Source organism: Balaenoptera musculus, chromosome 15 (assembly GCF_009873245.2).
Source record: "Balaenoptera musculus isolate JJ_BM4_2016_0621 chromosome 15, mBalMus1.pri.v3, whole genome shotgun sequence".
Classification (NCBI taxonomy): Eukaryota; Metazoa; Chordata; class Mammalia; order Artiodactyla; family Balaenopteridae; genus Balaenoptera; species Balaenoptera musculus.
Window position 1 is genome coordinate 71591872 of NC_045799.1, and position 18392 is coordinate 71610263.

The 18392-nt window shown below is 54.9% G+C and overlaps 4 protein-coding genes across 10 annotated transcripts in view; 2 read left to right on the top strand and 2 right to left on the bottom strand.

Moving 5' to 3' along the window:
* Positions 1 to 9803, top strand: part of SGF29 (SAGA complex associated factor 29) — a 28402-nt gene extending 18599 nt beyond the window's left edge. The window contains exons 3-10 of one of the 2 annotated variants that reach the window (XM_036825318.1): positions 1179 to 1254; positions 1881 to 1953; positions 6476 to 6540; positions 7481 to 7610; positions 7682 to 7828; positions 8073 to 8108; positions 8221 to 8383; positions 9438 to 9803. In XM_036825318.1, the coding sequence (XP_036681213.1) occupies positions 1179 to 1254; positions 1881 to 1953; positions 6476 to 6540; positions 7481 to 7610; positions 7682 to 7828; positions 8073 to 8108; positions 8221 to 8383; positions 9438 to 9554 (807 nt within the window). In that variant the 3' untranslated portion in view covers positions 9555 to 9803. The remainder of the gene's footprint in view (positions 1 to 1178; positions 1255 to 1880; positions 1954 to 6475; positions 6541 to 7480; positions 7611 to 7681; positions 7829 to 8072; positions 8109 to 8220; positions 8384 to 9437) is intronic. The other variant, XM_036825317.1, reaches the window with a different exon arrangement.
* Positions 9790 to 13779, bottom strand: LOC118881022 (sulfotransferase 1A1). Of its 3 annotated transcripts, XM_036825310.1 has the most exons (9): positions 13439 to 13779; positions 12976 to 13119; positions 12033 to 12216; positions 11801 to 11926; positions 11614 to 11711; positions 10979 to 11105; positions 10780 to 10874; positions 10101 to 10281; positions 9790 to 9966 (listed from the first exon to the last, which is right to left on the bottom strand). In XM_036825310.1, the coding sequence occupies exons 3-9, from the start codon at positions 12178 to 12180 to the stop codon at positions 9806 to 9808; spliced, it is 936 nt and encodes a 311-aa protein (XP_036681205.1). In that variant the 5' UTR covers positions 12181 to 12216; positions 12976 to 13119; positions 13439 to 13779; the 3' UTR covers positions 9790 to 9805. The 3 variants fall into 3 exon arrangements, with proteins under 3 accessions (XP_036681205.1, XP_036681204.1, XP_036681206.1); XM_036825309.1 differs by lacking the exon at positions 13439 to 13779 and having other exon boundaries at positions 12033 to 12255; positions 12976 to 13114; XM_036825311.1 differs by lacking the exon at positions 13439 to 13779 and having other exon boundaries at positions 9805 to 9966; positions 10101 to 10324; positions 12033 to 12255; positions 12976 to 13114.
* Positions 13780 to 14120: 341 nt separating this feature from the next.
* On the bottom strand, positions 14121 to 17091 carry SLX1A (SLX1 homolog A, structure-specific endonuclease subunit). Of its 4 annotated transcripts, none has more exons than XM_036825314.1 (6): positions 16587 to 17091; positions 15994 to 16045; positions 15572 to 15901; positions 14581 to 14708; positions 14332 to 14419; positions 14121 to 14250 (listed from the first exon to the last, which is right to left on the bottom strand). In XM_036825314.1, the coding sequence occupies exons 1-6, from the start codon at positions 16772 to 16774 to the stop codon at positions 14221 to 14223; spliced, it is 816 nt and encodes a 271-aa protein (XP_036681209.1). In that variant the 5' UTR covers positions 16775 to 17091; the 3' UTR covers positions 14121 to 14220. The 4 variants fall into 4 exon arrangements, with proteins under 4 accessions (XP_036681209.1, XP_036681207.1, XP_036681210.1 ...); XM_036825312.1 differs by having other exon boundaries at positions 14332 to 14488; positions 16587 to 17042; XM_036825315.1 differs by lacking the exon at positions 16587 to 17091 and adding an exon at positions 16139 to 16279 and having other exon boundaries at positions 14332 to 14488.
* BOLA2B (bolA family member 2B) lies at positions 16145 to 18090 on the top strand. Its single transcript, XM_036825319.1, is given in 5 exon segments — positions 16145 to 16248; positions 17041 to 17161; positions 17164 to 17294; positions 17386 to 17483; positions 17783 to 18090. Coding segments are annotated over 5 exon segments (504 nt in total). The 5' UTR covers positions 16145 to 16194; the 3' UTR covers positions 17883 to 18090.
* The last annotated feature ends 302 nt before the right edge of the window (positions 18091 to 18392 follow it).

The following is an 18392-nucleotide window of genomic DNA, read 5'->3' on the forward strand; positions in this document are numbered from 1 at the left end:
CAGAGGGTTTTCAGGCTTCCATTTGACTTTGTCGGGTTCTAAAAGCAGAGGTGGTCTTGGCAAACACACGGCGTCACCCTTCAGGGCATCTGGTATGACTTGAGTTAAGAGTCAATGTTATTCTCTTGCTCTGAGCCTCTCTCAGGTATTAATGTAATACTGAATTTCCATCATTGCATAACCCATTTATTCATTCTTTTACCCTTGGCTACTCTTTCTCCTTCTCTCCATTTGTCATTGATTTTTGTCCAGATTTTTCTACTCTTTGAAGGACGTTAGGCTCAGCTACCGTGCTGGTCCTGATTGCCAGCAACAACGCTAGTCTAGCAAGTGCCTCACCTTCCCCCGACTCTCCCCCTATCCCCACCCCGGCCCCCGTCCATTCCCATTCATGTAAGGTAGGGTTACTTAGGTGTGGAACTAGTGGGCTGTTTTTACCACTAGGCATTATAGCTGCGTTCACTGTTAACTCCATTTTGCCAGATGGGGTGAAAGTACCTACCCCCTCAGGCACTTAGAAATTCTGACATAAAGGTTAAAAGGTATAGTTACAATTTCTCCTTAGGAATCATCCCTGCTTCCGGCATCTTCATTTGCAGCTCTGGTCCCAGGACCGCTGATGTGGGGAAGAATTGTATCAGCATCCTTACCCACCCCGCTCCCCAGATGAATTGATCATAGATACATGTGTTAATTTCTAGACTCTCAATTCTGTTCCATTGACCTATATGGCAGTATCACACCATTTGACTACTGCAGCTTTGTAGGAAATTTTGAAATTGGGAAACGTGAGTCCTCCAATGTTTTGTTTGGTTTTTTTTTAAGATTGTTTTGGCTATTCTGGGTCACTTGAATTTCCATATAAACTTGAGGATCAGCTTGTCAATTTCTGCAGGGAAGTCAGCTGGAATTTTGATGGGGGTTGCATTGAATCTGTGGATCAGTTTGTCTTTTTGATAAAGGAGAGTCATTAAATGTATAACTTGTAAGTTAACTTTAATGCCTTTTGTATTGCTTTTGCATTAGTCGGGGGAAAAATCCTTTTAAACTTACGGATTTGGAAGTTGGATTTACAAAATGAGGGTCATATTTATGGGGCCTCTGGCCTGGGCTGCAGGGTAGTTGCCACAGCAGGATAAAGGGCCTCCCCTCATGTCCTGTTGACCTCTTCCTTGCAGGAAGAGCGTTCGAGGAGCGAACACAACTTAGTGAACATCCAGAAGACCCACGAGCGGATGCAGACAGAGAACAAGAGTGAGTGGCTGGGCTCGGGAGAGAAAGGAGTGGGCCAAGACTGTGAACATGGCGGTCATCGTTTTTGAAAGGGACTTTTGCATGTATCTGCCTAATCCAAAATGAACTGCTTGCTCCCTAGGCCTGAGGAACAGTTTTCCCTTAGGCTGGGTGACCTAAGATGACCCAGGAGACAGATGACAGACTGCCTAGCCACTAAGGAACCTTAAAATCCCCCAACTCTGAGGACTGGGAAGTCAGGAAATGACGCTGCGTCTCGGGAACCCCCTTACAGTGCACAGGACCCCCCAGTTAGCCGGCATTTTCTAGAGCTTCCCTACTCGTGTGCCCTGCACATGCCCTGAGGTCAGGCTCCCGGGCTGGTGCTTTCCAACTCTGAGGAGCTTGGAGAATTGTTTTCTGTTTGCGTGCGTCACACTCTGGCAGAGGTTAGAGAGTCCTCTCCTAGATGTTGTGATGGCATCTGTACCATATGAAAATGTGAACATGGAGGTATGGGCCTTGGGGGGCACTTCTGAGCCAGTAAAGCTCATACCTCAGCCCACGGCCCCTCGGTGCCTCCCAGAGTCTGATTCCGGCGGACTGCCCCTCACCCATGCATCTTCCTCCCTTTGTTTATTCTGCAGTCTCTCCCTATTACCGGACAAAGCTGCGTGGCCTCTATACAACCGCCAAGGCCGACGCAGAGGCTGAGTGCAAGTGAGTACCGTCCCACTGCCCTGCCATCGCCTCCCCTCCTCATCCGGGTGCTGGGCTGTAGGAGCGTGTGGACCGTAGCCCCAGCCTGCCTCTCCTCCCACGGATAAGCAGATTCTGACTCCCCAGCTTCTCCTTTAGGGCCCACTTTCCCTAGAGCCCACTCTGGCGTCTCTTCCCTGGCCCTGCTGTTTTATAGACGGCAGAAAGGTGTGGATCAAATCCCAGTGATGCCTTTTTCTAGTCACTTGACCTTGGGCAGTCATTTCAGCTGAGACTCAGTTGCTCCGTCATTAAAGTAGGGATAATAACTACCTGTAGAATTTGTCAGCGTAAAATGGGAGAATGCACACAAAGTGCCTAATACCAGTATTTTTCAAACTCTTTTGACCATAACCCATGGTTATGCCTGGTGTTGGGCAGTCTCCATAGAGAGACACAAGGATAGTGAGGATCCTGCCTTCAAGGGCAAGCCGTCCAGAAAGGAGAGACACCCTAAAAAAGTTACAGGACAGTGTAGTTGGTGGGCTGGCCGAGATGGTGTTCACTGTGCCTGGGGATCTGAGACCCTCTCAGGGAGGAGGAGAAACTTGAGCTGGGGATGGGTAGGCAGACAAGTCAGAGAGCCCAAGTGGAGGACAGAGTGTGCCAGGGCCATGGAGGAGCGCATTTGGGGAATGAGAACTAGTCCTTGCATGGCTGGGGGAGGGGAGGGCAGGATGTGGAAGACCTCCAATACCTGGACGTTATCTTGGAGGCCATAGCGAGCCAAAGACGATGTAAGAGCAGGAGAGAAACCCCTGGCTGCCGCACGGAGAGTAGACTAGGTGAGATTCAAGGCTAGTTTGGAGACCAGGCAAGAGATAGTGACGGAGTTGAGATGAGACAATGGCAGTGGGGATAGAGAAACAAGGGTGGGTTCTGAGATCAAACTGGAGGACGAGTTGGGAGAGAAGATTTCCAAGGTTTTTAGCTTGAACAGAGGGGTCTGATGGGGCTCCCTTTGCCAGGGTGGGAAGAGAACAAAAGGGTGGGGCCGACTGGCGGGGAGGGGACACGGTGAATTCTGGTTGGAGGTGTTGCTTGCTTGGCTTTCCAGCCCAGCCTTCCCCACCCCCATCTTCTCCCTGATTTGCAGATTCATCAGGTAGCCATAGTTGGGCCCTTTCCCATTAGTGGGCCTGGAGTTTGGCTTGTATAAGTCAGAGTGACTCAACGCTCATTTGGAAGTAAAAGGCATACTTTCCCTTCCCAGCTTAACTGCCGGCAGAGTGAGGCGGCTGCTTCTGCAACCAGCTGGTGTGAGCTCTTCTCTGGCATGGACTTAACCAGAGTTTAACACTTAAAGCTTGTTTCATAAGTGCAGGTCCCTTGCAGTCCTGCTGTCATTTCACTTTTTCAGACTCTTAGACCTTCATACGTTCATTCACTAAACAACAAATAAGGTGTCCTCACCTCCAGATACCATGCTGGGAACAGGAGAGTGGGTGAGACAGATAAGATGCCACCCCTACCCGCAGGGAGCTCCGTGTCTGGGTGGGGAAAACATGGTACTGTGTGTGCCTGTGGCACTGACCCAGGTGCTGCAGCACCTATCAGCTCATCTTCTAAATATTTGCATTAAACCTCTTGGGAAACTGAAGAGGCGCCAAGAGCCTGCTTCATGAGCTAGCCCAAGCCTGTGATGCTTTGCTGTTCCTTCTATCCAGTCCTGGCTGGTTTTCCTCCTCCTGCTTTTGCAGAAAACAGAAAGGAACCCGTGTCTTCATTTAACAATCATCTCTTTTAGCAGCAGGAGTCAAAGGGAAACAGATCAAAGATGTCACTTTCCGTGTTCCAGTGGAGACGGGTAGCCATTCTGGGTGGGAACAAGATATTTTCCAACATTGGTTCAGAAGGCACTTCTCCAGGTGCGGCTCTGTGAGGGCACAGGAGAGAAGGCCCACAAGGAATTATTTTTCACCCTAATCAAATAATTACTGTGTATTGGTATGCAGCAGCATTGGATTACTTTAAAGAGCCCACACCATTTAGCCCCTTACGAATGGTTGGGGAGGGGTGCCGGGTTTGTCGGGGGAGGGAGGTTAGGGCTCAGGGTTCTTGGCTGAGGACCCTGCCGAGGAAGGTCAGCCAGCAAGAGGCGTTTCCTCTGCTGTCCCAGGTGAAGTGGGGCTCTTGGGATGGCACCATCCCTGACGGTTGCTGATGGGCTGGCAGGCTGCCTGCCAGAAGGTAGGGACCCACGCTTTGCTGGGTGGTCATCCTGGGTGACCTGAAGCCTCTATGGTTCCGAGATGGAGAAGTTTCAGCTCCAGAAAACTGCTCTTTAAATAGTAAATGATCTTAAAACATTGTTTCCTCAGATCTCTGCAGTGGAACTTCAGTAACTTTAGGAAACGGAATATTACATTCCTCTCCTTAGAGATTCACAATGCAAATTAAAGTACTGAAGTATTAAAGTACTGCAGTATTAAAGTATTGAAGTATTAGAGTATTGAAGGCTCTGCCAAGTTCTGCAACAGCAATTTCTTTAACTCAGTATTTCACAAACTTACTTGACAGTGGAATACATTTACACACTGGTTCTCAAGTCTGGCTGCGCCCAGAGGTTCTGCTTTAACTGGGGTGGAGTTCATGCATTGGTGTTAACTTTCTACGTAATTTCAGACTTATAGAAATGTATTTTTACCACATTTGCTTTATCACTGTCTCTCTATATATGTATTTAGAATCTTTTTTTTCTGAATCATTTATGTTGCAGACATGATGCATGATGCCTCTTGACCTCTAAATACATCAGTCAGCATTGCCTAAAAACAAGGACATTCTTAAACAACCACGGTACATTTCTCAAAATCAGGAAATAACAGATATAAAACTATTAACTGATCTACAGATCTTATTCAGATCTCATCACTGTCCAGTGATGACCTTTACAGCAAAAGAACATTTTTATAGTGCAGATCAGCACTGTGTTTAGTTTTCCTGTCTCTCTGCTCTTTCAATCTGGAACAGTTCCCAGGCTGTCTTTGCTTTTCCTGACCTTGACATTTTGAAGATTATAGGCCAGTGCAGAATGTCCCTCAGTTGGGTTTGTCTGATGTTTCCTCATGATTAGATTCAGGTTTTACGCTTTTGGAAGTAATAGCATGGAAGTGATGTTGTCCTCCGTCATCATATTAGAAGGCAAAAGACTCCCACTGGTTAAGGTGGGCTCTTCCAGGTTTCTCCTGTGTCAAGTTATTGCTGTTTTCCACTGTGTGATTAATAAGTATCTTATGAGAGATACTTGGAGACTATGTACATATCCCGTTTCACGTCAGACCCACTAGTTTTGGCATCTGTTGATGATTCTTACTTAAAGCAATTGGGATTCTTTTTAAAAAGCTCCCCAGGGCGTTCTGATGTCCAGCTAGGGTTGAGAACCACTCCATTAATATCTCACAGAATACAGCTTAGGACATACTACGTAAAAGGATGTCCTCCAAACAGGCCCGGCAGCAATGATCAGACTTTGCAAGTTCCCTTTGGCCTGCTGGCTTTTACTCCTCCTCTGCTTTCCTGGAAGCCTGATTGCCCCGTGTCCCACTGCTCACTCACAAGCCCGAGGTGGCTCCCGCTGAGCCGTCCTGGCGTCCGACACCAGCCACGCTGAGCTTCAGTGCTCCAAGCCTGTGGGCATGGTGTTCATCCCTCCCTGCTTTGGTTTGCCCAATTCCCTCTGCCAAGGCTGCCCCTTGCCCGATCTTCTGGCCTTTCTTTGCCTGATGGGTCCACAAGAGTCATACCCTCTGGGACACCTCCTGTGACACTATTGTGCTGTGTTCCCATGGGTCTGAACCAAGGCCTTCAGAAACATGTGGGCATTTACTAAAGGTTTGCTAGAGGAATGTGCTGGAGAATAAATGACCTGAAGTGGCTTCTATGCTGCTTATTGCTGTTGAGATATTCTTTGGGGGAGGTTCCTGAAGGTCTAGGATAAAGAAGCCTTCTTCCCGCAAGGATTTGTGTGCACTTCTGCCAGGTTGCTTGGGTCCCAGCCACCCTGGAACCCCTGTAATCGAACTCCAGAGGTTTCCTGGGGCTGCAGTCTTTCAGGGATGAGTTCCCTCCACCCCCAGCCCTGCTCTGAGCCGAGACAACTCCCCACAGTCCTCTGGAATGTCTCTTTTACAGGTGCCACTAGGGCAGACCCCAAGTTTTAACTTCTGTCCTCTGAATCGCAAGAGGTTGTTAGAGTCTGCTGGCACCCAGCAACACTTCTTCAGGATCTGTCGGATGCACTCCGGCCAAGGCAGCTCTCTGCTTTGCTTACCTCTCCAGGACCCTCTTAGGTTTTTTGGCCTGCCACTTCCTCTTGTCTCATCAGTTCTTTTATGCTTTTAAGATTAAAAAACACATGCCTAGGGTTTATAGTTTCCAGCATCAGGGTTGGTCTGAGCTAGCCAGCCTGCCGTAACGAGAAAAGGAAGTCTGCGCTTTGTGCTTCATCCAGACCTCTTCTTTCCCTTCTCCCTGCCCTCAGCATCCTCCGGAAAGCCCTAGATAAGATTGCGGAAATCAAGTCTCTGTTGGAAGAGAGGCGGATTGGTGAGTTAGAGACGACCAGGCCGGCATTCCTGGACCAGGCGGAGTGAGGGTTCCTGAGAGCAGCAGTCAGGTCTCCCTGTAGGGGAGCCTGTGACCTCAGTCCGGTGGGATTGTTCCGGGGGCTTCTGACAGAGAAACGCCTGGGCAGCCTGGGGTTGGGAAGGGAATGGGGATCATCCCCAGAGCTCCCTGCACACCACGCTGATTCCCCTGCTCCCTCTACTGCCTGGGTCAGTCACCTCCCTCCTTCCTACTGCCACCCACTCCCATTTCTTGCTGTGGGGAGAACCAGAGCTGCACCCTGAGTGTCTTGAAGCCAGCCTTCCACATGGAGTTTACCTACATGAGGCGCTGGCTTCCAGATCCCTCAGGCTGCTGTGGCTTTCCCACCTCTCTTGCCCCAGTGAACCCCCCGTGTGCAACTCCTCACCCATCAAAAATGCTGTCACACTGCCAGCTGGGTTTGTATGAAGTGGCTGGGTGTGTTGAACCATGCCTGAGGAGGTCAGGGGTCTGTCCACATTTGAGAGTTAGTTTGTTTTTTAAACTTTTTGTTGAATTACAACATATGTTCATAGAAGAGTACACGTAAGTGAACATACAGCTCACCGAAACTTTCACTAACGGAACAAAACCGATGTAACCAGCACCCAGATCAAGAAATAGAACGTGACCAGAACCCCAGAATCCCAGCTTTTGCCCTTTCTAGTTCCCTCTCCCTAGGGTATCCACCCTCCTGGTGTCTCACCATCTGGGCGGTCAGGGCGGTCTGACTGTGGGCATCTGGTGGAAGGGGCAGGATGGCACCTGGGCCCTTGGTGCTAACTTGGGCGGTGGGGCTGCAGGCTGAGCTCTGACAGCCCGATGCAGGCAGGCTAGGATGGGCCTGGGGGCGGGCACCCTGTCCCTGGTGTCTCAAGGGCTCACTTCCTTCCCACAGCGGCCAAGATCGCGGGCCTGTACAATGACTCGGAGCCCCCTCGGAAGACCATGCGCAGGGGCGTGCTGATGACCCTACTGCAACAGTCAGCCATGACCCTGCCCCTGTGGATCGGGAAGCCCGGTGACAAGTGAGGGCGGGCCCAGGGCTGGGGGCGCTGGCAAGGAGGGGACTGGAAGTGACATTGTACTCCACCCTCAGGCCCCCGCCCCTCTGTGGGGCCATTCCAGCTTCTGGGGACTACGTGGCCAAACCTGGAGACAAGGTGGCCGCCCGGGTGAAGGCCGTGGATGGGGATGAGCAGTGGATCCTGGCCGAGGTGGTCAGTTATAGCCATGCCACCAACAAGTGAGTGGACGCCCAGCCCTGCGGGCTGTTCTCCCGTCACCACACCCACTTGGGCTGCGACTCCCACCCGTCTGCAAGATGGGAGAAAAGCAGCTTCCCCTGGGTGCCGGTGGGGACGGTGTGTGAAGCAGTGGGCTCCTGGGGCTACTTCCCTTCCCCGCCCTCCTCCCCCGCTTCCTCGGGGCTCCCTGACTTGGACTACGCACCTCCCTGCATCCACCGCTTTCCTTTTGTTTACCCGCAGGTATGAGGTAGATGACATTGACGAAGAAGGCAAAGAGTGAGTGTGCTCATGGGGGGGGGGGGCATGGAAGCCTGGGGGCAGCTAAGCTGCTGGGATGGGGCCCCCACCTGGCCATGGGTTGACCTCAGCTCCCCCTCGCCCCCGCCAGGAGACACACCCTGAGCCGCCGGCGGATCATCCCACTGCCCCAGTGGAAGGCCAACCCGGAGACGGACCCCGAAGCCTTATTCCAGAAGGAGCAGCTCGTGCTGGCCCTGTATCCCCAGACCACCTGCTTCTACCGTGCTCTGATCCACACACCCCCGCAACGGGTAAGCCAGCCTCCACGGGAGAGACACTGGCCCGATACAAGGACCAGCTGGGTCATGGAACATCTTCCCACTTTCCGTCCCCTTTTCCTCATCTTACAGCCTCTCTGAGCTAGGAGGGTCCTGTAAGTTGGCCTTTGTCTTCTGCTTAGTCTGCCCTACAGCCCTGCCCTCTAGGGCAGCACCAGCCAACCCTCCTCTTTCCAAGCTTCAGAGCCTTAGCAAGCCCTGAGCGGAATGGACCCGAAGCATACTTTAGTCTAACCTCGCTTTTGCACTGAGATGGGAAGTTCAATGCCCAGGGCCTGTTTTGGAACCCTTGACTCCTGCACCACTGCCCTTTCCTTGGCTGAGCTGCTTTCACTCAAGCTCCTGACATTGCTGACACCCTGGTCACCCATCACCTGATGGTAGTTTAAAGGCTGTTCTCCCCTCTTCCTCCAGGATACCTGCCTGCTGCCCTCTAGGCTGTCTTTTTTTTTTTTTTGGCTGCGTTGAGTCTTCGTCGCTGCGCGTGGGCTTTCTCTGTTTGCAGCGAGCGGGGGCTACTCTTCGTTGCAGTGCGTGGGCTTCTCATTGCGGTGGCTTCTCTTGTTGCGGAGCATGGGCTCTAGGCACTCAGGCTTCGGTAGTTGTGGCGCACGGGCTTGCTTGCTCTGAGGCGTGTGGGATCTTCTGGAACCAGGGATCGAACCCATGTCCCCTGCACCGGCAGGCGGATTCCTAACCACTCTGCCACCAGGGAAGTCCCCCTCTAGGTTGTCCTTGATCCCTTTAACACAGGCTCCCTGGTACCAGACCCTCCAGTTATGGCCCATCCACATAGGTGGCAAGTCTCCCTTCTCCCTGCTCTTCATCCCTTACCCTTGGGCCTTTGTTGCTGAGGAAAGAGCTCTGTTGTAACAGGGACTAGGTTCAAACATCTAGACTTCCTGAGTGACTACGAGGACAGGAGAGGCTGGGGGCCCATGAGCCAGAGGTTCCTGTCTATCTAGGTTTGGGGGGGGCCTCGCCTGGAGGTCTCTGACCAGTTACTCCTGTCTGCCCCCTACTGCAGCCCCAGGATGACTATTCGGTCCTGTTTGAAGACACCTCGTATGCAGATGGTTACTCCCCTCCCCTCAACGTGGCCCAGCGGTACGTGGTGGCTTGTAAGGAGCCCAAGAAAAAGTGAAGCGGCCTAGCAGACTCGCAGTCTCCTGACACCCTCGAAGGGGGATGCAACACAAGATTTTGTGATCAAATAAATATTCCCCCTCCTTGTCCATGTCTCGTGGGTTTTACTTTTCCAGACCCTTCTTTCCCTCCCCACTAGGGCGAGCTGGAGGCCACCAGGGAAGATGGCCTCATTTGGTCCCAATGGGCATTTACCCTTTTAGCTCAGGTTTGCTCTTTGCTTCCAGCAGAGGCTCTGTTTAACACACATCAGATTTTATTGTTGAGGCTTGTTTCACGCTCATCCTGATGAGCACCACTCAGCTCCCAGCGGAAGTGGAGGTTGCAGCCTGCCATCTTCGCGGCATAGTCGGCTTCAAAGCGCTCATTCTGGGCCACAGTGAAGGTGGATTTCCAGTCCCCAGTGATGCCTGGGAGAGACGAAAGGAGGGAGGTCCCCGCCACAGGGGAGGCCCTGAGTGGCTGAAGGGCGGCTCTAGCTGCTGCTCCCCCACTCTCTCCCCAGATGCCCGCGCCCGCGCCCGCTCCCTGGGGCGGCTCTCACCTTTCCTCATGAAGGCAGAGATGCTGTGGTCCATGACTTTGATGGGTATGGTGCTGTAGTTGGTCATGGGGTTCTTCCTCATCTCCTTGAAAGACGTGTGCTGGACGATGTGATCCACGGTCTCCTCTGGCAGAGAGCGCCCCACAAACTCCAGGATCTTCTGAATCTCCCTTTTGGGGTTCTGGAGCAGCAGAGGGCTCCTCAGTGGAGGTTTGGATTGCTTGCTGAGCAAACAGAAGGGAGGCCCCTTTCTAACCCTGAGGGGATCTGGCCACTTCTGCTTAGAGACCTCAGACCCTGTTCCTTGACTCTCTGGTCATCTTTCCCTAGGGCAGGTTTGATTGCCTTCTGCCCTGTGATCCTTTATTACAGATGTCTGGTTCCTGCTGGATGAGAGGAGGGACAGTCCTCTTTCATAACCGTGGCCCCAGGAGAAGCAACAGCAGTAACTAGCTGATGGATGAGTGCACGTGTTGCATGACTCGAGTGCTAGGAGATGAGAGCTATACAGGGCGCTGCTGCAAGGGGGCACTGCTGCTCAGTCCTGCGGAGGGGATCCAGGGGGACTGGGCTGTGGGCTGTCATACGGGAGGGGGGCTGAGAGGGCCTTGGCAGGTCGCTGTGAGGTTCCTGCCTCTCTGCGTGTGACATGGAGGGAGGCAGAAGCAGGTGGTCTCACCTGCTTTATGTCCTCATAGAAAAGGTAGAGAACAGGGTGGGTGTGACTCAGCTCCCACCACTCCTGCACGTGCTGGTACCAGGACCCGTAGGACACTGGGGAAAAGGGCAGGGGGCATGGACACAGAGGTTGGCGTAAGTTATAGCTGGTGCCCCTCAGCTCCACCCCACCCCTTTCCTTCCTCCAGAGTCAGCCCCACCTTCCCCAGCCATGAACTTCTCCAGGAAGCTGTCCCAGGTGCCAGGGTCAGGGTGCACCTTGGCCATGCGGTAGAAGTGGTAATAGGAGACGGCCACATCCTTTGCATTGCGGGCAACGTAGACCACCTGGAGGGGCAGATGACACCCCCACCCCAGCACCATGACCACACAGCACACCGGGCACTAGGTGTCCCACCCTTCACAGCATCCTTGCCAGGGAGGTTCTCTCAGTTTGGCCGAGGGAGAAACAGGTCTAGAGGCTGACTCGCTTGCAGTCCCATGGTGTGGGCGAGACTGAGTTAGGGCTTGAACCCTGCTCTGATGCCGAACTCTGGGCTGGTCCCTGAAACCGTATTTTATACTAATCTAATCCCCTCAATGCCACTCTGCCTGGATTTGGAACAAGGCACGCTGGATTCCCACCAGCCCCTCTTCCATGGGCCTGTGAGCCCCAGCCTGCACAGAGGAGTCTCCTTTTCACCAGATTATCTGACCCCACTAGAGCATCAGGCAGATGCCCCCCACCTCCCTTAAAATGAGACCAGGCTGGAGGAAGTTAAGACCTTCCCAGAAGGTAGGGCCAAAGTTGGGATGGCCCCAGCAGCCTCCTTCCCTGGCTTCCTCTGCCATTCACCTTGACCTTCTGATCCAGCAGGGTTGGGGGAAGCAGAGCCAGGGGCAAGTGTGTCTTGATCAGCCGTGGGGCTGGTGTATCTTCCAGAAGCTCAGCACCTAAGCCGTAGGTAGGGAAAAGTCGGCTGAGCTGGAGCCCGAGTCCTACCTCCCTCCGCTCTGCTTGCCCCCAGCACCCCGCCACACACCTGTGGGAACCCCAGGGACCCTGAACTCAAGGAAGGGCACCCGGACGAAGATGGGGGCTCTTTGACACTTCTCCAGGTCGCCACCCTGGTAGATCAGGTCCAGGATCTCGCTTACCCAGGTGGTGCCTGGAGAGAAAGGGAAACGGGAGATGAGCAGGGCTGAGGGCACGCCCCTCCCGGCCCAAGGTGGGGACTGCAGCCCAGGAGAGGCATTGGTGCCCTCATCACCTACCAGATTTGGGGTAGGTGCTGATGAGCAGGTCATTGGGCCAGGCTTGGAAGCTCTGCAGCGGCCCCAGTCCCTCTGCAAAGTACTTGATGAGAGGGATCCCCTTCATGTACTCCAGTGGCAGGCGGGAGGTGTCCTGGACCAGCTCCATGCTGCCACGTCAGGGGCGAGAGTGTAGCTTCCTTCCCTTAACAATATCACAATGGTGCCAGCTGTTGAATTCTTGCTTTAAGGTAAGGAAACTGAGGCTGAGGGAGCCACTTGCCCACGCTCACAGAACTAGTGAGCGGTGGGGCTGGGATTCAAAGCCAGATCCAGTGCTCACGCAGTGGGTCACACCCAGGCTCATTTTTATTTGCCTGCAGAGCTTTTAAAATCCCAAACCAATTAAAACACTCTCTGGGGATGGGACCCAGATAGCAGTTTTTTGGAAGCTCTCCAGGGGATTCCATTGTGCACTTGAGAAAACCTACTCTAGCTCCTGCCTGTCTGAACTTCCTGCCAGCCCCCGGCTTGCTTTCTCTTCCTGCTTTGCCTCCAGGCCTAATCCTGGTGGGCTCCTCCCTGACGTCCCCTCCTTGAGCTCCCCTCACATATGGAAAACTCCCAAAGGCCAGTTGGGCCTGAGACCCCGCTTGCCCAACTACCCTCCCCAGCTTGGAGAAAAACACAGCCAATTGAGCAACTGTTTGGGGAGCCAGAGTCTGGTATGTGAATGGGCAAAACTGATGACTCACTGGAGGAGGGGGAGGAGAGGGAGCAGTGAAGTGGGAGGGGGAGGAGGAGGAGGGGGATTATTCAGGCCAGGCTGTAGATTGAGATGGGCAATCCATGGGGAAAGGGCAGGATGTGAGAAGCTGGACCAGAAAGATCAAGCGACAGGATAAGAGCCAGCAGCGCAAGCTGAGGGAGATCCAGCCCAGCCAGCCCACAACCTCGCTCTCACCTGACTTCTCTGGATCTTGGCCTTGTGACGTCTGCGTGCTGTGGCTTAGAACGGGTGTGGTATGGTGAGTGCAGAACTGCTCTCTGAGCTGAAGGTCTTGTAGGTCCAAAGTGGGAGGGATCTGGAGCCAGCACTGGGACTTGGCTGTCGTCCAGGAAGGAAAGGGTGAAGTTCAGGATGGGAGGGCCCCTCTGTGCTACCCTGCTCAGTGCCCAGCTGGAATCAAGCTTAGACCGGCCTGAAAACCTAAGATGTGGGTTTAGTGTGTAGAAAATAGAAGACTGAAACTAGACACAAGGGTGCAATAGTTTTCTTTTTTGTTTTTTGGTGTTTCGAGCTGTAATCCTGGCTCCTGACCTGCCCTCTAAACTCCACCCCTGAAAAGGGGGCCAAAAGACAGCTTTACCTAATGGACCCAGTCTAGAAAGGGCAGAGAAGTGGAGGGGAAACGTGGGATACTCACCCTCCTGCTGGCTCCCGACCAGTCTTGAAGAGGCCAAGGGTTCAGGTGGAAGGCAGCCCACAGGCCCCCAGCAGCCCAAACATTGTTCCAGGAACTTCTGGCTCTGACCACCAGGCCAGTCCAGAGGGATGTGCGTGGGCCGGGTCATGGGGTTTGGGGCAGAGCCGAGCAGGGCCGGCTCTTTTTGAGGCAGCAAAGGATAGGAAAGAGCCAGAATGCTTAAGTCGAATAACCCTGGGAGTGAGCCCCAGCTCCATGGCTCCCGTGGGAAGGCGGCTCCCGTGGGACAGCACGGCGCCTCACTCATGGTTGGTAAAACAACAGCCCCCAGAAGGTGTTTTTCTTTCTGTGGGTTTGAACAAGGCTCTGCAGACAGAGATGAGAAGGAGTTGGGGCTTAGAGAGCCACAGGACCCCATGGGGGGACAGCATCCCCCCTCTCCTCCTTGGCCTTTGTCCTTACTATCTGGATTAAAGTCCAGCGTCAAGCTGGGCACCGGAGGTGGGTGGGCTCTGTGTGCAGGGTGTGAGTCTCCCAAGCCCTCAAAGGACCATGTGACTTCAGAGGCTGGTCCGTGCTGGGGCCTGTGGCCGTTCCCCACTCTGTCCTCCTCAGGCCCCAGTGACTGGCAGGGCCTCTGCCTCCTACCCCACTCTCCCACCGCCCAGCAAACACCAGAAGGTACCTTAACTCAGACTTTTTATTGTACTCAAGTAAAAACTGCCCAGACCCACAGGGCGTGGCACAGAAAAGGAGTGGGCAGAGGTTGGGGACGCTGAGGATCAGATCTCCAGCATGTCGGTCCAGTGTTCCTGTGGAGACAAGAGGGTTGGTGAAAGGCAGCCCAGGAGATGGGGTGGGGTAGTGAGGCTGGGGCCCAAGCCACCTCTCACCTCTTCTAATTCCGAGTCCTCCTCTTCCTCCTCGGTGCCCATCCGGCACAGCCAGATCAGGTCTCCCCACAGCAGTGAGTTCTTACAGCTACCAGGGGTGCGGTTGGTAGGAGACAGAGTCAGGATCACAGGCCTCCTCCAGGCCAGGACCTGGGTGCTAGGATGAGGACTACCTCAGGCCTGGACTTGGACAACCGGCCACCATCTTCCCAGAGCTAAACCAGGCTGGAGTAGGGGTGCTGGACTCACCCAGGGCATTGGCCCTCTAGGGGCAGAAGCTGCCCTGGCTCCTCCTGCAGGAACTCCTCTGCCAGGCAGATCACATGGGCCCTCAGGGAGCAGCCAGGGTGGGGGCAACACAGGGGGTCTTCTTCATCCTGTCAGAGGTGGCAGGCAGGTAAGAGAGAAAATGGGGAGTAATGACGTAGCTAGCGATGGTGAAGAATTTCTATGGACCACACACTGTTCCAAGACTTCACATAAAACCACCTTGTGAGACATGCACTACTGATACTATTATTTGTATTTTATAGATAAAGAAACTGAGGCACGGAGACGTTAAAATACTGGCCCACAGGGACTAAGCTGGCCAGTTTTCTCTGAGTGTTAGCAGCGATTATATAACACCATGGCAGGGCAGCCAGACCTAGAGTTCCTTAAAGGCTGAGCAATCTCAGGCAGGTCACTTAATCTCTGAATGGCAAGAGCTCAACTTACATTTACTGAGGGCTCAGTAGAAGCCAGACGCATCATCTCAATTAATTTATTAAATATTTATTGGCCACCTGCTCTGCACTAGACCCTGTTCTACAGTAGTGAAAAGGAACTAAATGCCCCAACAGAGTTTAGAATTGGGGGGGGGAGGGTAGAAACTGATAATAAGGTAAATAAAATATACAGTATGTCAGACAATGATAAGTGTTAAAGGAAACCAGGGAAGTGTACAAGAGTGGCAATTTCAGATGGAGAGCCAAGGAAGACCTCACAGAGGAAAGGTGGCATTTTATCAAGACGTAAGGTCTAGGGAAGAACCTTCCAGTCAAAGGGAAAGGGCAAAGGCCCTGAAAAGAGGATACTGGCGTCGAGGAATGGCCGCAAGCACTATGATCCCCGTTTTAGAGACGGGGGCAGACTGGCCAAAGGGTGTCAATGGGCTGCCCAGTCCCTCAAGAAACAGCTTGATCTTGAGTCCTCTGAACCCTAGACCGCCCTGACCGGGAGACCAGGTGGAGAGTCTTACCTGGAGCACGCGCGCGCACAGAGTGCAGCGGGTCTCGGCGTCGTGCTCCAGCTCGGACTCGGTGTCAGCCGCGCGGCGCCTCGGGGCCGAGGCCCGGGGCGGCGGAGGCCCGAAGGCCAGCGGCACGTGAGGCGGCGGCGGCGGGCAGAGATCCTGGCGGAAGTCGGCGCGCAGCCAGCGCAAGGTGAGCGGGAGGCGCGCCCAGGGCGGCGCGCTCAGCATGTGCGCCAGCACGCGCAGGTGGAAGGCGAAGGCGGCCTCACCGCGCAGGCGCGGACCCACGTGCGCCAAGCGGCGCGAGGCCTGCGGGTGCTGCCAGGCCCACTCGAACTGCAGGCGGGGAGTACTGAGCTTCAGGGTTGCCCGGGGAAAGCCCTAAGCCCTATCCCCCGTCCTCCCGGCACCCCCATCTCTTTTCTTACCCGAAGGGCGGCCACTGCGGAGGGGAAGCCGTGTACGATGAGCACCATCTCCCTGGGGAAGAGAATGAAGGGCGCGGCCTGTGAGCCCCTCGCCCCTCCCCGTGTCAAACCGAATGCCCTCGCCATGATGCGCCTCCGGTCCTACCTGAGAGGGGAGTCACACCCGGCTTCAAGCCTAGCCCACGAGGCTCTGCCCCCTTCATGGGGGTATGTCCCCTCGCACCTGCTAACCTCAGGCCCCGCCTCCAGTCACAGGTATTTAACAGCCCTCCTCAGTTCCTCTCCCTTCCAGGCTTTCTCTATTCCAACCCAGCCTTGTTCACCAAGCCCCTGGTCGGTGGACCAAACCTAGATCATCAGTCCCCTTCCCACCCAACCCCCTCCTCTGAGACCCACAGCCCAGACTCACAGGGCTCCGCCTCCCCACTACCCCTTCTCCCCCGCGATAGTCCCGCCCTCGTCACTAGGACCCCGCCCGCAGCCCTGTTTTTCAGCCCCCACGCCGGCCCCGCCCCTCTCAGCGGGCCTCCCCTCCGCCGGCTCCGGCCTTCTCCTAGAAGCCCTCCTCCTGACAGTGACCCGCCGTCTCTTACCAGGGCCCGCGTCCACTGGTCCGCCAGGCCCCGCCTTTTTTGCGGCCCCCGTTGTGCTGCTGCACCCGACGAGCAGGGTTGACCGTGAACCCCACGTAGACGCGGCCCCGGTGCCGAGGGTTCAGGCAGTAGAGCAGGTAGACGCCGAAGAAGCGCCCGGGCCTCGCCGCGCCCCCTGTGGGGCCCATCGGAACTTGGGGGTTGATTGCTCTGGCCTGTGACCCCGGGGAGAGCTGGGTTGCCAGGGCCGCAAGATGCTTGTCTCGGAAAAAGCGCTTGGGGGCAATCCCGAGGTACCCTAGAGGCCACAGCAATGCAGGCTCGCGCACCCTCTCCTAGCTGGAGCTAGGGTGTCCAAACCGGGGCACAGAACCCGGGCTGCTGTGCAGGCGGCGGGTACCAATTAGCGTCCGCAGGGGCCTTATGCAGACTCTGATTGGCTGACTGATGGTAGGTGCAGAAACCGGAGACTGTTGGAAAACTGGGCTTGCAAGAGGGCGGAAGTACTGTGTTTACTGACGCCTTAGTAAGGGCGGAAGTAGAGGCCTCAACGGAAGTGGCGCTAGTAAGGGCGGAAGCAGTGTGGCAGGGGTCCGAGCCGGGGTTCTGTCCCAGCTGAGCTGTCGCCCCCGTTGGGCTGCCACAATGGAACTCAGCGCGGAGTACCTCCGGGAGAAGCTGCAGCGGGACCTGGAGGCGGAACACGTGGTGAGTTGAGCGGCCTGGACACTCGCCCAGCGAGGGGAACAGGGCTCCTGAGGGGCGGGCTTGGTACCATGCACCCCATTCTGCCCCATAGGAAGTGGAGGACACGACTCCCAACCGTTGCGCGTCCAGCTTCCGAGTCCTCGTGGTGTCGGCCAAGTTCGAGGGGAAGCCGCTGCTTCAGAGACACCGGTGAGACCCCAGGAACGCCTCACTCAGCGCGGCCCCAGCTCCAGGACCACATCCCCGGCCGCTCCCCGAAACCTAACTCACACCCACCAACGCGGCCCAGCACCGCAGACCACGACCCCAGCGATCCCGCCTTCATGGCCTCTGCTTCAAATGTTGAGACTTTAACCCTCTACCTCACTTGTTGCTAGGTTCCGGGGACTACGACCTGGGGGACACCTCCAGTCTCCCGGCTCACCCTAGCTTCGGGGTCTGCGACCCAGGCCCCAGCCTGTCGTTTTCTAACCCCATCTCTCTCTCAGGCTTGTGAACACTTGCCTAGCAGAAGAGCTCCTGCACATCCATGCCTTTGAGCAGAAAACCCTGACTCCAGAGCAGTGGACCCGTGAGCAGCAGAAATAAGGGACCCGGACTTGCACATCTATTAAATTATGAGTCAGGCCCAGCTTCAGTGTCAGTGTGTGTTGTGTGTAGGAGGGTGGGAGGTGTGCAGAGGCCGGGTCTAGGGCCTGGCTTCTCCCTGCCCTCCACTCTCCATTGTTTTACTTTGGGCAAGTCCCTCTCCACACAGAGGCCTTTGTGTCCCCACTTATAAAGTGAAAGTTCAGTACTTTTTTTTTTTCTTTGGCTGTGTTGGGTCTTCGTTTCTGTGCGAGGGCTTTCTCTAGTTGCGGCGAGTGGGGGCCACTCTTCATCGCGGTGCACGGGCCTCTCACTGTCGCGGCCTCTCTTGTTGTGGAGCACAAGCTCCAGACGCACAGGCTCAGTAGTTGTGGCTCACGGGCCTAGTTGCTCCGCGGCACATGGGATCTTCCCAGACCAGGGCTCAAACCCGCGTCCCCTGCATTGGCAGGCAGACTCTCAACCACTGTGCCACCAGGGAAGCCCGAAAGTTCAGTTCTTAAAGTCCCT